General features: G+C 42.8%; 1 protein-coding gene across 1 annotated transcript in view; it reads right to left on the reverse strand.

The window, feature by feature from the left end:
• SLC27A2 (solute carrier family 27 member 2) overlaps positions 1-6,865 on the reverse strand; it is a 46,743-nt gene extending 39,878 nt beyond the window's left edge. Inside the window, exon 1 of the mRNA XM_008706057.2 lies at positions 6,388-6,865. Coding sequence (XP_008704279.2) covers positions 6,388-6,865 — 478 coding nt within the window. The remainder of the gene's footprint in view (positions 1-6,387) is intronic.
• Positions 6,866-22,809: the final 15,944 nt, after the last annotated feature.

Here is a 22,809-nt window from a genome sequence, read left to right on the forward strand (position 1 = left end):
ATATTGACAATCTCTTATTTATCTTCTTTGAAAAGCGTAACCTTGAGCTTTATTGAACCTTGGATGTGAAAAACAGCATTCACAGGAAGCGGTCTGAATGGTGTAGAGTAAATCTGTTGGTTCCTCATTAGTCTAGGTTTAAGTTGTGGATTGAAATAGAACCTCAGAGAAAGCAGTGCATACTTGAGTGAGGGAATATTGAGTGATTACATTTTCCCTCCCTTCCTTAAAATCTATCTTGTTAAAAAAAAAAAAAAGAAATCAAGGTAGCATACAAAGTTTCCCTTCCTTCCTCCTTTCCTTCCTCCCACCCTCCCTCCCTCCTTTCCTTTTTTCCTTCCTTCCTTTCTTTTTTTTGAATAAGGGAAGAAGAGAAATTTATGAACCCATGGGCCCATTCCTAGAAAGCAGGGAGACAGTGCAGGTGGTGAGCTGAAGCAATCTTCATCACCAAGGTGGCAAGATGCTTCTGGCTAACCCTGCGGCTTTCTGATAGGAAAGGCATTCAATCTAGCAGCTTATTCTGCTAACTTGATTGTATCATTGAATGGGTATCCGACTGAGTTAAATAAAACACCCCAGAAGTGTTTATCAATAAAGCAGGATCTGAAAAGGAGGCAGTGAAAGGAAATGTGTTTTGATCAAAATCTCAGGATGATTGTGAAATGGCTGGTAGGTGGACAAGTCAGGATTGAGGGCTTATCTTTTCTACACTCAAAAAGGCAACTGAAACACAAACTGGTTCTTAACAGTCTTTGGAGACAGTCTGAAAGCAGTTTTGCAAATGCTATTTGTAACTGTGATTTTTGCATTTTTAACACCGGCAGTTTGGAATTATAGCATTTAACACCTTACTGTCCGGTCTGTACATGTACACGATATGTGTTAGAGCACTCTGCAGATAGAGGCGTGCATTCATCCCTGCCCCTTCCCAAACAGAACAAATCACCCTGACGTCAGAAAGATGTGTAATCAAGGTTAAATCCCGCCCGGAATAAGTCAATCTTTAACAGGGAAATACATACTCATCTTACCTTGATCCACTTATATAGTTTCTTAATATTATTTTTCGTTTCTCTTAAAGTTCTTATGGGAACGCTTGCTTTCTAAAAAGCTCTGGAATCAAGGGTTATTCTTTGTCATGAGTTTACTTGGTCATATCAGGACTTTCATAATTGTTATCATTTGGTATCCATAAGCAACCCTGTCACCTCTCTACCAACTATCAACTTCCCTATTTTCCATCAGAGGCTGTGGGAAGATCCTTTTCAAATACTGGCCACTTAAACTCAACGTGCAGAATAATCTGAACCCTATCCTTCTTCGGTTTCAACAACATTAACACCTGATTTAAAGTGGCTTTTGTTTTCACCCCCTTCATTCGCTCCTTGTTTCTAAAGAAAAAGAACTGTTAGTGTCCCCAAATACACTAGCAAAGTGCTAATTTATTTTGAATGGAGATGTACAACCCCTCTTGCAACCTTTAGTTAAAAGCAGGGTAAGAAGAAAAATTTTAGAGATCCTCTTTAAGCTAGTTCTCTGTTTAGACCACAGGTTTTTTGGGATCCCAGACTTTGAGTACATAACTCATTTGATGCCTAGGTTTTTGTTCTCCGCCATCCTATGCACAGTCCTGAAAGGGGCTACTATGGTCCCAGCCCATCCTATGCTCATGACCAGCTTCCTCTCTGGCAATGAGACCTCAGGAGAGCGCTCTGCCAGAGGTAAACTGGGAGGTGAACAAGTCTGGTTGGGTGAAGCTGGGCTTGGGGGAGATTGATCTAAATTATTTTCTCAAACCAGGATATATTTAACTTTTTTACATCATTTTTCATGTCCTCATGCCTGACCCAATGGTTCTCATGCTTCAGAGAAGAAAGCCTGTCACGACCAACCAGAATAATGAAATTCATTAATCTGACAAACATTTGTTGAGTGACTACTATGTGCTAGGTATTACTAGGGCCTTCCTCAAAGATATATGAGAGAATTCTAGCCTTTGAGACAAAGTGCACTGAGACAACTCATCTAAGTTATTCCTTGTGCAGCCCTGCAGAGAAAGGAGAGGAGTGAAGATAAGAGTATCTGTATGCCTCGATCCTTGACTAAAGTTGGCATTGGAAAATCATCTCCCTCCACGGAAGTGAGGCCACTGCTGTTGGCCATTCTTTGAATTCTCTGAGTCCATATTTTCTCTACAGTAGAGTCCCTAAAAAATTACCATTATTTAAGTCCAGCCTGCTGTTGTCCTCACATAGTAAAACCCTAATAAAGCATCTGTGTTATGAACCTGATGAAGCTGGGCTCCTCTTGCCTGGAATGCCGTCTCCCCGACTGCACTTGCCAAGCTCAGTTGTAAATGCCCCCAGAAGCGTTCACCCTCTGCTAACCGCCCCCCCCCAAGCACTTAGTAGCTCTCTCAGCAGACTTATCGTACTTTTTACATCTTCCTGGATGTCACAGTCATTTGTGTATATGGCTTAGTTCTTTTACTGGACTGTAAGATCCTTGAGATAATTCATCTTCTTTTCTCCCTGTCCTATCAAGGCAACTAGCTTGTACCTTGTGAGGATGACCTAAATGTTTCTTGATGTCAAATTAAATTGTTGGTCCACCTGCTTTTCTCAACCTGACTTCAAGTTTGTATGACAAGAGGTCTGCTTGGCCCTGACACGAGTTTTATAATGAAATGCTCCACCATTGCAACGATGTAACACTTTTGAAAGTTACTGAAAGCATTTTCCTTCATCCCATTGTTCAAAGGAGGTCCGATTTTATTTTTTGCAAACTTGCAAAACCAGGTCAAAAGTAATCTGGAAAATTTTATAATTTCTCTGGATCTCAGTCTTTCAATAGATAGTAGCTTTAACTGTTATTAAAGCCTGTGAAAGAGTAGTACCTATGGGAGCTTGCATGGTTATGTTGAGCTATGCAGTGTAGACCTGGCCAGTGAGCTGGTGGAGACCCAGCATTAACCTTCCAGTAGAAGAGCTGGTTTAGCGATGATCTGAATGTTAGCATAAATGGCAACAAAGCAAACTTACTATTTTGTTTTCCTATCTTACTGCATGTTTTCTATCAAACTTACTGCATGTTTTCCTATCTTACCCATATTCTATGTTTGGGAAGTTCCTTGAAAAACTACCAGCCCAGGGGCGCCTGGGTGGCTCAGTCATTAAGCGTCTGCCTTCGGCTCAGGGCATGATCCCGGCGTTCTGGGATCGAGCCTCACATCAGGCTCCTCCGCTATGAGCCTGCTTCTTCCTCTCCCATTCCCCCTGCTTGTGTTCCCTCTCTTGCTGGCTGTCTCTATCTCTGTCGAATAAATAAATAAAATCTTTAAAAAAAAAGAAAAAGAAAAACTACCAGCCCAAAATGCTGGTTTCTATCAACGACAAAATCGATATGGGATCAAATAGCTGAAGACAACTTCTCCATGTAATTACTTACATCATACCCTTCTATGGAGAAAGACCCTGAAATGTACTATAGAGAGAGCGCCATATTCTCTAAAGCATTAACTGGGTCCTGAAATTCCTGACAGGGTGAAGCCCTGTGAAGCTTTACGAAGATTCACCAAAATTCATGGCAACTGGATCAATCCTCATGATAAATGCCACTGTGCTGGTCTTTTGCAAAGACTCCAGAATCTGACAGCTAGTTGGAATTCAAGGACTCTTACTAGTCCACAAGCCTTAAGGCTGAAGTTCAAAGTACAGAATCAAGCCCTGTTGAACTGTAGCCACTCCACATTTCTAAGACATCACACTTTTATGTATTATGTTCAGGTGGTGTAGTGGAATAAGTGCATTGGAAGTGAAAAAACCAAACCAAACCAAACCAAACCAAAACAAAACATGTGGGTTCTGTCCCCAGCTCTCTGTTGCTAACCAGCCATGTGACTCTGGGCAATTTATATCACCCTTCAGGGCCTCTGTTTGTTCAATCATATAAAACAAGCAGAAACTAGACTTTTTCAAAGCCTCGTCCTCAGACCATTTGCTTTAAAATCATCTGGGAGGTGGGATGGGACTTGCTATAAAAATTCACATTACTGGGTCCTGCCACAGTGTTACTGATACAGTGCTTTTGGGGGATGGGGCTTAGGAATCTGTTTTTTAAAATAAGCTTCCCGGGTGATTCTTATGCACATTAAAGTTTCTTTTCTAAACGTTTTTATTGAAGGATAACACTCATTAAAGTTAGAGATTATAGGATTAGAATTTCTCTCAGGTTCCTTCCAACTTTAAAGAATTCTAGGGGCACCTGGGTGTCTCACGTGATTGGGCATCTTGACTCTTGGTTTTGACTCAGGCCCTGATCTCAGGGTCCTGAGATCAAGGCCCACGTTGGGCTCTGTGTTCAGCGGGGAGTCTGCTTGAAGATTCTCTCCCTCTGCCCCTCCCCCACTTCCTCCCTCTCCCTGTCCCTCTCTCTCTCTCAAATAAATAAATCTTAAAGAAAATAATTCTAAGAAGCAGTCCATTCAACACATTTACACAAAGGCACCTTTGCTAAGCAGTCAGCTTTGGACTCCATGTTATCTCCTTTGCAGGTCAGAGTGTAATTCTGCATGGCACGCAATGGTTTCTTAGAGATTTGGAAAAATGGATGGTTTCCAAATGTGTGGCCTCTCTCAAAGGTCAGTTTACTGCCGGGATGCTGTTAGGTCCACTGGAAAGTCTGGTTCAAATTGGATGTGAGTGTCCAAATTTCATGTACTCTCCACAAACACCGACCTAAACATAATTATGCTTAATGACAGGGGACTGTTGCCTGAGTGGGGAAGGAGATACCTGGTTGTGCTTCTGACTTGATTACAGAACCAATTTCTGCTGTCCCTGACCTCCCTCACAGGGAGCCTGATATACTATGCAGGTAAACAGTATTTAAATACCCTCCTCGAGTGGTAAATAGATCCCTGTGATAATAACTTCCTTTGGAACCAAAAGATCAAGTAATAGGTTTAAGTCTTCCAGTTGCTAAGAGGTTAAGTTGTCTCTTTTCTCAGGCAACTAGAAATCGTTGGGAATTTTCTTGAAGGGACCATCCCTTTTACCTAACTTGGCAGTCTTTAAGTTGACCCCCTGTTTTTAAACATTTATACAAAGCCTTCATTTTTTGGATTCTTTTATGCCACATGAAGCAGGTGGGTAAGTTTCTTGGTTTCCCGCAAGTGAACAGACATCTTTCTGTGACACTAGGCAAGATGCTTAGCTTGTCTCAGTTTCCTTAGTTGTAAAGTGTTGGGGGAGAGCAGAGGATGCTTAATCCATTCCAGCTCTAGCACTGTCTCAGTGTGTAGAAGGCAGCATGATGTGGGGGGATTCATGGGCTTTGACGTCAAGCTGGATGGACCTGGGCTGGAATTTTAAGCTTCTGTTTTCTCAACTGTCTAACAGGGGTAATGACATGTTATCTCTCAGGGTAATAAAAGCGCTCAGCATAGGGGTTGGCACAGAAAAGCATTTCAGAAAGGCAAGGCTTCCTGGCTTCCTTTTTCTTCCTGTCTTTCAGCTCATATCTGGTTGGGCCTCCCCTTACTGACAGAGTGAGAAGCAACTCCCAGTCCGTAGTCCCCCTCTAGGAAAGAAATCCCACATTCCTGTGCGTAACAGGTTCTGGGTTTCTTCCTGGGCACCGCACCACTGGAGCATGAAGTTACTGTTTCAGGTCTTGTTAAGGTGTGGCAAGAGGCAGCTGCAGAACGGAAGGTCAGTTTGGCTACCGATCTAATGGAGGCTGACAAGGGCACAGCAGCAGGTCCCTAAAATCTTCTTGGGGAGCAGGTGGGGTAACCTTCTCTCTGCCAGTGAGAATCTAGAAACGCTTACAGCATTTGAGAGCTGGAAGCAGCCATGAAGACCCTCTATTAGAGGAGGAAACCAAGGGACAGGGAGGGAAAGTGACTTTCTCATGATCACATAGCCAATCATCAAACAGCAGACATGAGAACATTCTGGATCCTATGGAGTTCACACTCAAGACTCTGCATCTTAACGCAAATATTGTGAATATCGGTTAAGAGCTCGGATTCTGGAGGTAGATAGCTCTGGTTAACCCCTCTCCTCCCAGCTCTGTGACCTGGGGCACGAGGCGTCACCTCTCTGGTCTCAGTGGTCTCATCTACAAAGCCAGCTAGTAAACCCTATCTGTTGTTAGGATTAAAGGCAACACTAGTGCTTAACACAGTGCCTGGCACCGCTTCCACAACGGGTTGTTCTAATGGTCATTAGCGTTTTGGGGAAGGGTTGCCATCCCCTTCCTCTACACTTCCAGTTCAGATCTGAACTGCCCTTTCCAACCCTCTACTCTACACCAAGCAGTGGCGAGTCTGTCACGGTGCGGAGGAGCCCACTGCCAGGGCCGGCGCTCTCCGGAGCTCACCTGGCGAGGCCAATAGCACCTTCGCGCCGCAGCATTGGAAGCAGTGCAACAGGGACTTCGCGCGGATATTGCAGTTGAGGCACGCCATGGCACAGCCCAGTTTCACCAGCCCCAGCCACAGCCACACGTAGGCTGGTTCGTTGCCCATGAAGATCGCCACGCAGTCTCCCTGGCGCAGGCCCAAGCGGTCCCGCAGCGCCCGCGCCACTTGGTTGCTGCGCCGGTCCACCTGCGCGTAGGTGAGCGTCTCGTCGCGGAAAAGCAGGAAGGGCTTGTGCGGGATCTGGCGCGCTTTCTCCAGAAAGGCGTGCAGGATGGTGCGCACCGGCCGCCTCTGCTGGTAGCCCCGAATCCGCCGGGCCACGCCGGCCAGCCGCAGGAAGTAATGCACGTCCTGGAACAGGTAGGGGCAGCAGAGGTTCACCAGCAGCGGCAGGAGCAGCAGCCCCGCCAGGGCCGTGTAGATGGCGGGCAGCATGACGGTGGCGGGGCCCTCTGTCCCCGCGAGGACAGTGGGTGCGCTCCGGGCGTGCAGCGCGGCGGCGGGGAGGGCTCCGGGCGGACGGCAGGCGGGCGGCGCGGGGGCGCGCGGCGAGGCTGGGGCGACCGCCGGGCGCCTGGGCTGTCGGCACCAGTGCGGGCTCTCGGGCGCGTGGAGCGGTGTGTGGACTGCCGGGGTGCCAGGCGGGAGCGGCCGGCTGAGCCCGCCCCCTTGTGGGTGTGCAGCCACCTGCGCGCCCGGCCCTGCTAGAGGTGCTCCTTGGGCAGGGAAGGCGGCTTGGCTGCCCGCCCGGGTCTCGGCGGCCGCTCGGCGTGAGGCAGGGGGTCTGTCTTGCGACGGAAGTACTTTACACCTCGGAGTCCCAGTTTCCCGGTCAGGATGGTGATGACAAGACGCACTTAGCGGACGTTGAGAAGATTAGAGGAGATAATGTAGGCGTAGGGTTATGTATGGCTATCACCAGCGGAGTGCCTTACAGAAATGACTTAGTATCAGTAAAGCGCCTGATAAATGTGAGAGAGTCTGGTTATTAATTAGTAATGGGTACCAGGTGCCACTGCCACATCGGATTCCCACCTGTCCCGTCCTGGTCCCAGAGGCTTCCACCTCGTCTCTCTTTGTTTTTCAGATTTGCACCCCCCTTCCCCCCAAGTCCAGTTGCCGGCTCTGGCGAGGATTTCAGGGTTGAACAGAAGCACCAGCGGTAGTCACCTCCATCTCATCCCAGTCCCCAGCCTGTGGGTAAGGACAGGACACTGGTAGGAGCCGGCCCCGGCCGGCCCAGCCGCTCCAGATTGGGCAAGCTCTGGCGATATTAGACTTTTGTTTGTTTGCTTCTTTGACTTTTAATATTTTGTTCTAAGTGATTTTTCTCTCTTGTATGTTGAAGATTTTCCACTAGTGTTAGCCTGATTCAACAGACATTTACTAAAGGCTTCTATCGAAGAACATTACAACACAGAGGACATTAAGTAAACATTCGAATTTCTCAAAAAGGCATTTTGGGTTTTTTTTTAGTGTGATCCTCTCTTTTAATTTCACTCAGTGCTGCTTCTATAAAGTGAATACTTGCTGCTTGCTACTGAAGAGGGCCAGGATCTAAGCAAAGCAGTGTTCTTTCTTCCCCTCCTGTCTTCCTGTGTTCATCATCTTATTCTTACCGGACAGCCACAGGTAAATGAATGCCTGCACCTGCCGGACACTCTGCAAGGGGCTTCCTTGTGACATAGTTTTCTGGAGCCTCACATCTTCTAAAGGGCGCACTTTCGTGCTATATACAGATAGGAAAGGGACACGTAGGTAAATTAAGAGAGCTAGTAAGTGACTCATGAATTTTGAAACTGGTAGCTGTTTGGGCCCCCGGGGGCCCTCTCTTAGCAACCACCTTTCCCTGCGCTCTTATTGCCTAGGTTTCTATCCATGTTCTTTTCAGCAATCTTCTTTTCTTTCCTTTTTCACAATCTCCCCCCCTCCTCTGCTCCATTTCTTTCTTTCTTTCTTTCTTTCTTTCTTTCTTTCTTTCTTTCTTTCTTTCTTTCTTTCTTTCTTTCTTTCTTGCCCCCTCTTTTTATTCATGGGACCTGCTCAAGGAACCCTTCCTTGTTTTTTCCTGAATGTTTCATGGCAGATCCCACTACCCTTGAGTGACTGGTTGCATCATTTCTCTGGGAATGGGTTGGGGGCCTTGGTGATCCCTGAGGAAATGGCTGTAGTATTAATCAAAGGAGGGGTCGTGACAGAAACCATTCTTGTGGGCACCTTTTCTGTCATGTTGAAGCTGCACATGGAGAGCTCTCCCTTGACATCCCAATGCCACCCCTGTCCCTTTATGGCTGGTCACTTCAGTAGCCTCCCAGACCTCTCTTGTCGGGCCTTTGAATAGCTACTTTCCAGAGTGCTAGATTATGCAAATTCTCCCTTTCTTCTCTCTTAGTCACAGGATCACTTTAGGCTCCTGCGTCAGCAGTTTTTCAGTTGCAAGTGAAAGAAGACAAGACTCAAACTAGCTTCTGTAGAAATAGGAATTTAAGCAGCAACCGCAGAGTCCAGGGGGTAGGACAGACTTCGAACGAGCCTTCATCGGTGGCTCAAATGCTAGCACCTGGACCCCATTTCCCTTCCACCATTTCTTTGCTCCGCCTCCTCCGCTCTTATGTAGGCTCTCCCTCGTCATCCAAAGATGCCTGCCGACCAGCCCCTTAGGGTTGCGTGCTTCCCACGTCAACTTCAGACAGAAATACAAGAATCTTTTTCTTAGTTCTTATTTAAAGAAAAAAAAATCTCTGATTGGCTTATGGACCCGCCCATCCCCAGAGCAGTCTTTGTGGCCTGGGGAACAGAAATGTTGATTGCTCTAAGCCAATCAAGGCTCACCCATGGAGCTGGGGTAGAGTTAATCCTACAAATCTTGGAACTCTTCTTCCCAATTATTCTAGCTTCAAGCCTGGACTCCACCTTGCACTCCACCACCCAGCTAATAGCCTTCCTGGAAGTGCTGCTATCATCTTTTATCTCCATTGCTTCGTCATCATCTTCAGTGGCTCCCTATTTGCTTTCCATCTTCTTCGGTTATAGAAGAACCTCATGCTTGACTGTCCCTGGGCTGGAGCTGACCGCATGCTCTGGGTCCTGCCTGGAACCAGGCAGGGGGTAGAGATCAGTAACTTAGCACATTGGTTACTCCTTCTAGGAACGTCTGCTGGGAAGCTCTGGTTCATAAATGAAGTTCAGACTTTATTTTCTGACTCTTATTTTCTGACTTTCTTTTCTTTTTTTTTTTTTTTTTTTTTTTTTTTTTTTTTTTTTTTTTTTTTTTTTTTTTTTTTTTTTTGTTTGTTTTTTTTTAGATTTTATTTATTTTATTAACAGAGAGAGAGACAGCCAGCGAGAGAGGGAACACAAGCAGGGGGAGTGGGAGAGGAAGAAGCAGGCTCACAGCAGAGGAGCCTGATGTGGGGCTCGATCCCATAACGCCGGGATCACGCCCTGAGCCGAAGGCAGACGCTTAACCGCTGTGCCACCCAGGCGCCCCTTGACTTTATTTTCTGAATCGGACTTGAACTTTCACTGCACTCGATAAATATTTATTGAGTTTCCGCTATAAGCAGAACATCACCAGGCACTAAATATTTTAAAGTGGACCAAAACTTAATTCTGATTATTCCTTTTCAAAAACACTTTATTTTAGCAAATCTGGTCTACAACTCCCCCTCTCCCCACCAAAAAAAAAAAAAAATGGCTTGCACATTCCTCTCTATAGCTTTGTTTTGGCTTCTTTCAAACACCCCTGAACTTTCCCCTCTAAATCCTAACTCTCCTTTTAGGCAGCAGTTCATAGATCTCTGGATTTCTGAGTCCGGTAGCATTTCAAAACAAGGTTAAGAACCCCAAATAAAATACCAACTTTTACATTTTTCTAGTAAAAACAGCTCCCTGCCCACCAACTATAGTCTGTTTTTATTATTATTTCATAAAAGAATGACTTCTTAAGCACTAAAAAGGAAAGTATAACTGAACCAGACACTTAGAAATGGGTTCATTTTACATTATGTATATTTTGCCACAGAAATATATGAAACAGGGAAAAACACACACAAAAAGGAGAGTTCAGACCTTTTCAAGAAAGGATGACGATAATGCACCAACATATAAAAAAGATAGAAATTAAAATATTTTTGAATATAGGAAGATACTTTTATTTGGTTTATCATATCATATACAAACTGTTTCTATGCAAGTTCATCCATTTGGAAATATAAATTCAACAGTGAAGCATGAAGTAGAACCAGATCTTGGGCTTTGATAAAACAGGATTGTTTTAGCCCTGAGACCTCAAACCCAGAGCCTCTCTACCCTATTGCCCTTAGTAAGGCTGCCCACCCCCCACCTCTCCCATGGCCCCTACACCCACTGAGCTTGCCTGCTACCTGCCCTGGGATCTACATTTTCAAGTCTAGTCCTTTCATGGCCAGGCACTTGAGTGCAGCCTCCTAGACACCTTGTTTCCTTAGATTTTGTGCCCAGAATGTTAGGTCACCTCAAAGGATGCTGTCTTCTGTCCTATTCCAAGACACTGCTGGAGGAAGTCAGGGGATAGATATGATTCCTGAGAGTGCATGTTGGCACCTTCTTGCCTTGATCAGGACTTCTCTGCTGCTTCACTCCCATGCATCTCTGCTGGTGTCCTGGAGAAGGCCTCTCAGCGGCAGTTCTCCAAAAGCCCCCAAACCCAAACCCTCTTACATTGTTGGTGGGATTGCAAGATGGTACAGCCATTCTGGAAAACAGTATGGAGGTTCCTCAAGACGTTAAAAATAGAGCTACCCTACAACCCAGCAATTGCACTAGTAGGTATTTACCCCAAAGATATAGACGTAGTGAAAAGAAGGGGCACATGCACCCCAATGTTTATAGCAGCAATGTCCACAAGAGCCAAACTGTGGAAGGAGCCCAGATGCCTTTTAACAGATGAATGGATAAAGAAGATGTGATATATATATATATCAGAATATTACTCAGCCATGAGAAAGGATGAGTACCTACCATTTGCATTGACATGGATGGAGCTGGAGGGGATTATGCTAAACGAAATAAGTCAAGCAGACAAACACAATTATCATGGGGTTTCACTTATATGTGGAACATAAGGAATAGAACTGAGGACCATAGGGGAGGGAGGGAAAACTGAATGGGAAGAAATCAGAGGGGGAGACAAACCATGAGAGACTCTGGACTCCAGGAACCAAACTGAGGGTTCCAGAAAGGAGTGGGGTGGGGGGATGGGGTAACCAGGTGTTGGGTATTAAAGAGGGCATGTGTGGTGATGAGCACTGGGTGTTATATGCAACGAATGAATCTTTGAATACTACATCAAAAACTAAAACAAAAACAAAAATAAAAACAAAACAGACAAACAAAAAACAAAGTCCCGAAACCCAACCTCAACTGCTCTTTCAAAGTGGGTGGTCTCCCCTCCTACTTTACGGAGCTGAAGTAGCCCACTGGTTGTGAAACTAAGTGGGCATCACAATTACCCAGAAAGCATGCTAAAATACAGCTTGCCAAATTCCTTTTTTATTTTTTTTTCAGCTTGGTAAATTTCTGATTCAATAAGTCTTGGGTGGGGCCAAAGGATTCACATTTTGAAGACGTTCCCAGAAAATGCCGATGCTGCTGGTCCAGGGATTACACTTTGAAAACCACATATTTAGCCCAGTTGTTTCCCAAGTGCTCAGCAGAGCCCCAGGACTGCTGAAGAGTCACTGAGGAGAATTCTTCGCTGAGCCTGGGAAAGGGGTTCTGGAATCTACCCTACCTCATCAGAGCAGTTCCACCTATGTCTCTTTTACTTATTGGACTTCCATGTAGACCTCACATGAGCCAAGTTTTCCAAAACATTTTCTTTTAAATCCTGTAGCCCATGAGGATCTATCTCTTATCCTGAACTTAGAAACCCACCACACAGCTTGGCTTTTGATTTTGTGTCTGTTAGTTTTGCCTTTCCCAAATAGAATTCAGCTCTCCAGAATGAAGTCATGGAAAAGAGCATGAGACTTGAAGTCAGAGGACCTAGGTTCAAGTCCTTATCCATCACATATTGGCTGACATATTGGCTGACACAACTCACTTAATGTTACCAGAAAATGCTGATGCTGGTACCTTGTGTTAATTTTGTGGGCCTTGAGGTACTGAACGCATAGGGGCTATAGTTGGCAAAGATGTGTAAGTTATGAAGCCTGCCATTTTGTGACATTACTTAGTACAAATACGAATTTTGTGATTGGCTTATTCAATGGCTTATGAGAAGGTTTGTCTCCAACTGTGTTGTCTTCCATGAATCAATCACATTTCTTGAAACAAGGGGTGCCTACTATCCTGAGGAATAACCAGCCTGGATGGCATTTGGGTACGGGTGTACGGGATGTGTAGGTATTCGGAGAGGGAAATGGTAAGAGGTCAGTGGGGATGGCATATGCTGAGATTGGCCCTTCTTTTGGAGAAGCAAAGGAGAGGAGAGACGGGGGACAATGGGTTGTTGGTATCAGACGCGAGGGAGCAGGGCTCCCCCTCTTCTTTTTTTGGCATCCCGGTTGTGCTTACTAACTACACAACCAAGACAAAATACAATGTGAAAAAAAGGTGTTTGTGTTCCCTAGTCCTAACCAGAATGCCTTTGATTTGGGGTGAAACTCTAACTGAGGAAAAAGTCCTCGTGAAATGATTAGTGCTTCTAGTGATGGTATGTGTGCTTCACAAGACTTTTTCCTGCTTATTGGACAGCCCTCTCTCCTTTCAGCATCCCATTACAAGCCACAACTCCCCTTTCCAGTCACTCTTCTCCGTCCCTGGATGTGTTGGTTAATTCTTTACTTTTTGGTTCCTTTGCTCTTATTTTACCTTCTCTTGAATTATCTTCTTGTCCAGTTCTTTTCTTTCTTTCTTTCTTTTTTTTAAATTGAAGTATAGTTGACACGCCATGTTTTTATTAGTTTCAGGTGTATCTTCTTGTCTGATTCTTAAATGTTAAAGTTTTTAGGGTTGTATCTTCACCTTTCTTCTGTCTTTCTCTATAGGTGGTCTCCCTGGTTCCTGTTGATGTTGAAGACTCCCCAGTCTCAGTGTGCAGCCCTAATCTCTCTCCTGAGTGCCGGATGTCATTTGATAATGGCACACAGAACACCTCCGGATGAATTCATTTCTTCAATCACTCATTTATTAATTTATTCAATTAGCATTTATTGAAAGTGTACTAGATACATACTACTTTACAGGGAAAAAGGCAGGGCGGATATTATTCTCATTTTCAGATGAGTGAATTAAGATTCAGGGAAGTCAACCAATATGCTGAAGGTCATACACAGCAAGTAAGTTAATTGTGGAGCAGGGACTATACCTGTTTTTCAATTCATAGTTAGGTGTCATGGGTGAATGATGCATCCTCCTCCATCCCCGTCCCCCAATATTTACTCAGTAGTGCCGCAGCATCTGTGAACATGACCCTATTTGGGAAAAGGATCTTTCAGATGTAATTAACTTAAGGATCTTGAGATGAGATCACCTGCACTAGCATGGGCCTTAAATCCAATGACAAGTGTCTCTAGAAGAGAAAGGAAGGGAGGAAGAGACACGGAGGAGAGGGGGATGTGAAAATGGAGGCAGAGATGGGAGTGATGCCTCTGTAACCCAAGGAATGCCAAAGATTGTGGGCAGCCACTGGGTGACAGAGAGGGCTAGAAAGGATTCTCTCCCAGATCCTTCAGGAGGAACCAGTCCTGCCCACCTTGGTTCTGAACTTCTCTCCTCCAGAACTGTGAGAGAATAAATTTCTGTTGTCTTAGCCAATGAGTTTGTGGTAATTTGTCACAGTAGCCCTATATACTAAGCCACATTGTGTTTCGCCTAAATTAGGATTCTTACCTCAGGACTGGGCAGCACAGTGGGTCCAAAAGTCCAGCAGTTGACAAAAGAGAAAAAAGATCTGAAGTAAGCCCTATTGAGTTTACTGGAACAATAAGAATCCTCATGTAATAGGCCTCACGGAAAGTAAAATTGTGGTCTGGGAGTCTGGTTTCCCACGCAGTCTGGGGTCATTTTATTGACCCCAGAATCTAAAACTCATAGATCATTTGCTATCATGGTGATTCAACTCTACTCTCTCCCCGTTTTGTAGTTCCGGCCACAATTTCCCCCCTTAGTTCTGTAAATTATTTCTCCTGCCTGTCGCATGGGGATTCTGTTTAAAATCATGACTTCTGTTGCCTAATGACATGTGATTACTTCCTTCTCCTTGCACATCTTTCACCACTGGCTCCCTTCTTGCTCAAATTATATTCCCAATTTTCTAGCTCATATTCTTGAGTAGATCTGGTAGCCCAAACAAATTGCCCATAAACACGACTATATAGAATTCTTAAATATCCAGGGTCTTCTCTCCAGCCTATAGATTACTGCAGTCAAGTAAGGTGCACAGTCCTGGTCCAATTAGCTGTGTGTATTTGGGGATACACGTGGAGGTGGGAATAGAGAGGGGGATGGAGTCTCCTCATTCAATCCATAAACATGGTCACTGTACTTAAGTCTTACTCACTAGTAGATACTTGGCATTTTTCCTCTAAAGGGACTATGGGCACGGCAAAACACATTAATTAGCTTGTCTTATCTTTCTCTTCTGTTTATTTCAAATTGTCATGTCTCCATTGAGTTCTTCTGGCTACTACATACAGCAGTTGTGGAAAATTAACTTCTTTGAACTAATCAATTGTAATTCATAATTTAGCGTTTACTTACATGGCAAGATTATTTGTGTAGATTCAGGTTTTTGTCTGATGTCACAGTCCTTCTGCCTGAAGAGCTTCCTCTAACATTTCTTGAATTGTAGATATCATAACAATAAATTATTTCAGCTTTAGTTTTTCTGAAAAAGTCTTTAGTTAAGCTTCATTTTTGAATGGTATTTTCCCTGGGTAAAGAATGCTGGAATGACAGTTTTATTCTCTGGTACTTTCAAGATGCTGCTTTCTTGTCTTCTGGCTTGCATTGTTTCTGACTGCTGTAATTCCTAACTCTGTTTCTTTGTATGTAGTTTATTATTTTTTTCTGGATAGCTTCAAGATTTTCTCTTTATTTTTTGTTTTCAGCAGTTAGACTAGGGGTGTGTAGAGGGTTTGTTTAATTTATCCCGTCTGGGATTCTATGAACTTTTGGTCTATGGCTTGATGTCTTTTATAATTTTGGAAAATTTCTTGGTCATTATCTCTTCAAATATTTCTTCTGCCTTATTTTCTCTCCTCCCCTTCTTTCCTTCCTTCCTTCCTTCCTTCCTTCCTTCCTTCCTTCCTTCCTTCCTTCCTCCTTTCCTATGACTCCAATTATTCATATATTGGGCCATTTGATATTGTAACAGTTTTTGGATGCACAATTTTTTATTCACTGTTTTTTTCTTTGTGTTTCAGTTTGGATAATTCCTTGACCTATCTTCAAATTTTACTGAATTTTTTCCCTCAGCTGTAATAAGCCTATCTAAACAATTCTTTGTTTTTGTTATTGTGTTTTTTATTTCTAGCACTTCCATTTGACTCTTTCTTGTAGTTTTCATTTCTGCTGATATTCCCCATCTGCTCATACATTAAAAAAAAAAAAATGGCAGTTACTCTAAAGACCTCCTCCCTATAGTTCTTTCCTACTCACACTCCACTGGTGATGCTAGAATATCCTTTTTATCTTCTAGTTTGTAGCTTGCTCTTTGTGTCAACCATGTTTCATTCTTACAGTGTGACCCAGATAATATATAGGGAACTTCTGAGCACCAAGACAGATGTAGCCAGTCAATCATAGCATTCTCTCTGGTTGAGCCTGGGCATATATCAGAATCTTTTTTTTTTTTTTTTTTTTTAACACAGTGCTCTAAGCTGCCACGACCAAATAATCAGATTTGACTTCTGAGATTAGTTTTGTTTATCATCTCTGTAGTATCGATCTATGGTTGAACAATAGAATTACCAGGGAAGCTTTAAAAATCACATGTCATATTGTTACTTTTTAAGATGCACTTATATTTTTGAGATACACACTAAAATCTTTATGGATGAGATCCTGTTGGACCATTTCAGAGATAGTTGTAGACATTATGATATTTTATTCCTCAATACTTCAGCCTGTATCTCATAAAAACAAGAGCATTCTCTAGTCTAGCTAAAATAGAGTTATAACACTTGGGAAACTTAAAATTGATACAATTCTTTCACCGAATATATTTAATATTATCACCTAATATGAGATTTTATTCAAATATCCCCAGTTGTCTCAATAATACCTTTTATAGAACTTTTTAATCATCCAAGAAACAATCAAGGATTACACCCGTTGTTGTTAATTATCTGTCTCTTTCGTTTCCTTTAATCGAGAGCAGCTCTCCAGCCTTTTTTAGTCTTTTATGACATTGAAATTTTTGGAGTCCAGGCCAGGTATTTTGTAGAATGTTCTTCGGTTTGGTTTTACTTAATGTTTCCTCAAGATTAGAGTCAGGTCATGCAGCTTTGGCAGGAATACCATAGAAGTGATTTGTATCCTTCTTGGTGTGTCATATCAAGGGGCACATGCTGTCAGATTGTCCCATTATTGCTTATATTAAGTTTGATCCCTTAGTCAAAGTGCTAATTGCAGTATTCATTGTAAAGCTGTATTTTTATTTGTAATTCATACATATTTTTGGAGCAATACTTTCAGATTATATAAATATTCTTTTTATTTTTTTATTTTTTTTTATTTTTAAAGATTTTATTTATTTATTTGACAGAGACAGAGACAGCCAGTGAGAGAGGGAACACAAGCAGGGGGAGTGGGAGAGGAAGAAGCAGGCTCCCAGCGGAGGAGCCTGATGTGGGGCTCGATCCCAGATCGCCGGGATCACGCCCTGAGCCGAAGGCAGACGCTCAACCGCTATGCCACCCAGGTGCCCCATAAATATTCTTTTTATGCCCCAGTTTTTTACTGAATGCTTTTAGTACACTTTGATGATTCTGGTCTGAATCTATTATTCTTATGGTGGTTCTAAAATGATGATTTTCTATTTCTATCATTCCTTCCACAAGCATTTGTTGGTATCCTTTCTTTTTCTTTTCCTCTCTCTTTAAGGATGTGTATACACTCATGGATTTTAATTTTTAATTAACTTATTTTTTGGTGTCTAGTTTTTTTTTTTTTAAGTGTTTTACTTTAATTCCAGTAGAGTTAACATACAGTGTTATATTACTTCCAGGTGTACAATATAGTGATTCAATAATTCTATACATTATTCAGTGCTCATCATGAGAAGTGTACTCTTACTTCTCTTTAATATTTCACCCGTCCTTCCCCATTTCCCCTCTGATATGCTCTATTTTAAATGCATACCATCAGTTAAAGTTTTTTTTTTTTTTCCAACAAGAACATTTTTACTGGAAGCATACTTCAGAATACATGGTTCCAAAGATATATATATATACACACACACACACACACACACACACACACACACACACACACACATTACAGGGGTGCTTGGGTGGCTCAGTCAGTTGAGCAGCTGACTCTTGATTTCAGCTCAGGTCATGATCTCAGGGTCATGGGACTGAGCCCTGCATTGGGCTCCCTGCTTAGCAGGGAGTCTGCTTCTCCCTCTCCCTGTGCCACTCCCCCTGCTTCTGTTCTCTTGCTCTCTCTCTGTCAAATAAATAAATAAATAAAATCTTAAAAAAAGAATTCCACCCAAGAAAAATAAAATGCACATTTTCTTCAAGTACACACAGAAGAATCCCCTGGTCAAATCACATAAAAAGAGGGATGCCTGGCTGGCTCAGTCAGTTGGGTATCTGCGTTCTGCTCAGGTCATGATCCCAGAGTCCTGGTATTGGAGTCCTGCATCGGGCTCCTTGCTCAGTGGGGAGCCTGCTTCTCCCTCTGCCTCTGCCTGCTGCTCCCACTGCTTGGCGGTCTCTCTTTCTCTCTCTGACAAAATAAATAAATAAAATCTTTTTAAAAAATCACATAAAAAGAGACATAACAAATATTACAAATTCATGAAGACTGAAATAATTCCAAATATGTTTTCCAACCATAATGGTGTAAAACTAAAGATTAATAACACAAAGCTGGAAAATCTATAATGTAAATGTTAAGTATTTAATACATAAAAATTAACACATTACGGCACAAGCAATGGGCCAAATAAGAAATCAAACAACAAATCAAAATATGTCTCAAAACAAAAGAAAAAGAAAACACAATATTCCAAAACCTATGGGATGCAGCAAAAGCAGATGTTGGAGTGAAATTTATGCTATAAATGTTTGTATTAAGAAAAAAGTTCAAATAGACAACATTACACCATAAGGAACTAGAAAAAGAAGAAACTTAGCTGAAATCTAGTTGAGAAAGAAGATAACAAAGGAAAATCAGAAATAAATGAAATAGGGACCAGATTAAATAATAACACGACATTGAAAGAAATGACCAGTTTTTCCAAAAACTAAAATTGGCAATCCTTTAACTACATTAAGAAAAAAAAAAAAGATTTCAAGGAAGTTCCTAATGACTGACCATTTTCTATTCTGGGGTACCAGTGAGGTGCTTGAGGGCACCTATGATAGAAAGAAGGAGAAACAGAAAAGAATGGATGAGGAGAGTGGTGGAGGAGAAGATGGGGAGAAAAATTGGCGTTGAAAAAGCATTTATTTCACGTTTAGCAAAATTTCCACTAGATGGCAGTAACATCCCAGGAATAAGGTCCCTAAGTGTTCTGGGGAAGAGAGAAACCTACTTGTAAGGAGCTTGCCCAAGTACAATCTCTCTTCTCCTCCAGAATCTTTTAAATGGATTTACTTTTCAGATCATACCAACTTAACTTTTAAAATCTGATTCTCAACACTGTTTATCCCTCAGTAATCTAATCTTATTCCAGAAAAAAAAAAAAGAAAAAAGGGACTCTGACCCTGAGTCAACCATAGATGATCTCAAATCAGGTAAGAATGCTATGAACAGCAAATATTAAAAATAATTTTAGGATTCAGTAAAATGTGTTTTTAAACCTAAAGTTAGTTAAGACTTCTTTATTGAAAATATCCTAACTTCTTTATTCTTAGTTCAATTTTGTTTGATCCTGATTTTAAAAACAAGTAAAAAAATAGACAAAATTGAAAAGTAAATTAAATAGCAAGATTTATTCTCGGATTAGGAACTGGCAGTTATTTTTAGAAATTATATAGGTAACACCATACCCCTGATTAATTCAGCAGCTCTTGCAAAAAGTACTATTTCATAATGGTCGTGGCATTTCCTGCTCCTGTTAGGATAGAGATACTAAGTCTCTCCCGTTGGCAGGCTCTTCCCAGCAGCTAGGCAGGTCTATAATCAGTCTTCCTGCCAAAAGCCACGTATTTGGGGGAGTGGGAAGAAGCCTGGAACCTGCAAGCCAGGTGCCGCAGGATTCCCTCCTCTTCATCCTGTTCTTTTGATGTCTCCCACTTTCTAGCTGGCTGCTGAGGTACACGCATGGATTTATGGTAGCACTGGGCTGGGCTGGGACATGAGAGATCCTAATTTGAGGAAGTGATAATACAATACCCAGAAGTGACCTTACAAGGCTAAGCACCACATTCACTAGTTTAATATGACATGAAGCACACTGTTTTCACAGGTGTAGAGGAGAGGACTGATTGCATCCACTAGGACTAGTCAGGCTTCCAGGAGTAGGTGAGCTTTGAGAAATTGATGAAGGAAAAGTGTACATGAGTTGGTAGTTGGGGAAAGTAGACCGGGTGGCTGGGGGAAATATATAAGAAAACATGGATAATTGCAAATCATGCCATTTCCATCATAGCATTCTTCTGTAATGGAATGAAGGAAAACATGACTTAATACTGAATGCAAAAATCTATCACGTTCACTAGGATTATTTGAGAATCTTTTGCTTTTCTTTCCTCCTTGGTCTACGAGCAACATCGTATTATAGGCTTTCCTACTAGCTGTATAAGTGATTCGTCCACTGCGTTTACTGTGTATCTACCTTTACCAGCAAGAGTTATACTTTCATGTGTTTCTTGTTACCAATTAACAACTTTTCTTTTCAGCTTAAAGAAGTCCCTTTCACATTTCTCACAAGGCCAGTTTAGTGGTGATGAACTCCTTTAGCTTTTGTTTGGAAAAATCTTCATCTCTCCTTCCATTCTGAACAGCTTGCTGGATAGAGTATTGGAGTAGGAAGTTTTTTCTTTCAACACTTTGAATATATTGTGCCCCTCCCTTCAGGCCTGTAAAATTTCTGCTGAAAAATCTTCTAATAGTCCTTTGGGGGCTCCCTTGTATGTAATAAGTTGTTTTTTTCTTGCCGCTTTTAAGACAATAAGATGTGTGCAGAGGCTCCCTTCCAGGAAATACTGGAGTAGCAGCGGGAGAGCATCTAGACTGCGCCTGCAGGAAAAGAGAGGGGGGAAGAACAATGACAAAAAAATGTCTAGCGTTAAAAAAAAAGATGGCACCCACTGGCTACAGCAAAGCAGAGGTGAAGCGTAGGCCAGCCAGCAGGCCCCTAGATGCTGCTAAATGAGATGCCTGCTGGTCTTCCGAAAGCACGTGAGCCTCGTTCACAGCCTCTGCGCTACGTGGGGGCAGGTGAGTCCGGGGGCGTGGCTATTTAAGAGCGGCTCTCAGCTGGTTAGAGCCTTGTGTGTTTCCAGGCTTGCGTCTCAGGAGCAGGTCTTAAAAGCTGGGGTGCCTGATGTAGCGTTCCCAAACCTTTCACTCCTCAGGGAGAAGCTCCGGGTTTCGAGTTCGCTCCTGATTGTGCCTCACGCCTCGGGGGATGGACTTCTGGCTCTCGAGATTGTGTTCAGCCTCTCCTGGGCGCTTTGCTGTGGGCTTTCTCTTGTCTGCCTGACGGGAAGGGGTCGCTCAGACAGTGTGTAGGCTTTTATCAGAGAAAGTTGCAGCTGCATATCTAGTGTGACTGTGGGGGAAGGTGAGCCCAGGATCCTCCAACACCGCCATCTTGATTTGGAACTTTCCTCTCAGCTCTTCTCCCTCAAAGTTGCTACCTGCCTCACTGATGGGAATCAAGAGCCACCGCCAAGCCTCATGCCGGTAAGATCTTGGAGAGTCTGGAATATTTATCTTTCCCCCAAGTTTGTTGCCTCTTGTTTTCCTTCTTCGTAGTAATCATTGGTTGACATCCCTTAAAAGAGAAAGGGCTGGTGTGCTTATCTACAGGGACAGCAAAGCAGGAAGAAGAAAAAATCTTGGGAAGGAGGGGAGAACCACAAGGGTTGGGGTAGGTGGAGGCAGCTTTAAAAAAAAAAAAAAAGGAACAGAGTGAAGTGGGCCTAGGAGCAGGTGTGGGCAATAGTATTTCAGGGCTCACAGATAGAGGGGTGGGACTATCTGACCCACAGGTGCTTCCGTGGTAGGGTTCTAGAAGGTACTGGTGGCTTTTCGCTCTTTGGAGGACAGTCTAATAGTTGTTTGAGAGAGGTCCGTACTCTTGTAAAACATTCTCAGTACTTCCCAAAGCTGTCTGCATGTTAGACTCCCCTCAGGAACTTTCGTACAGATCCCCCAGTCCGTCTCCAGAACTACAGAAGCAGAATCTGCAGGAGGAGGCCGCAAACGTCTCTACATTTTAAAAAGTTCCCCTGTTGGTTCTCTGGCAATTTATTCAGGTGGATATTTAGGAACCGCTGCTCTAAACATGTTAAAACTTATGTGTAAGTAATTTCCCCCAGAGAACAGGGTGTTCTATTTGAAGTTTAGTAATTAGAATAAATGAAATCATGTTATGACTTTAACACATGATGAATATTGATCTGTGGCAAATAACATTTACTGAATAATGACACTTCTAGCACTTTTAAATCTTCCCACATGCTTTCTTATCTTTATCGTCATAACTACTCGACAAGATAACCAACCAAGGAATAGTTAATGAGCTCCTAGTGTTGATTGGGAACAGTGTTGGGTAGACAGGAATATGATTATTTCTCCCACATTACACATTAGGAAATGAATTGTAAGTGACTTAACCAATGTCCCAAGGCCAACGGTTAGAAGAGTCAGGAGTCAGGACCTGCAGTGACCCAGCCTGGCTCCTCACATACTGGGCTTTGCTGCTTGGAAGCTTGTGTGTTGACCATGTTGTCATGGTCATCCTGGGTGATCTCCTGGAGATCAGTTAGGACTCAGTGTATTCATCTTTCTTACCCATTTGTTCTCTTTCTGTTGTATTCAAGTTCTCAATTACACAGGAAAACTAATTTTTCCAATCGGCAATGGGCTCATCTCATTTTCCTTCTAGGCTTTTAGAACAAATCTGTAACAGCTGACTGTAGCCTCAACTTTCTCTTAGTCGTTATAGTCATTCTTTCCTCTCCTCTTCACCCAAATAACTCTAAGTT

The sequence above is a fragment of the Ursus maritimus genome, unplaced genomic scaffold (genome assembly GCF_017311325.1).
Source record: "Ursus maritimus isolate PB19 unplaced genomic scaffold, ASM1731132v1 scaffold_35, whole genome shotgun sequence".
NCBI classification, from domain to species: Eukaryota; Metazoa; Chordata; class Mammalia; order Carnivora; family Ursidae; genus Ursus; species Ursus maritimus.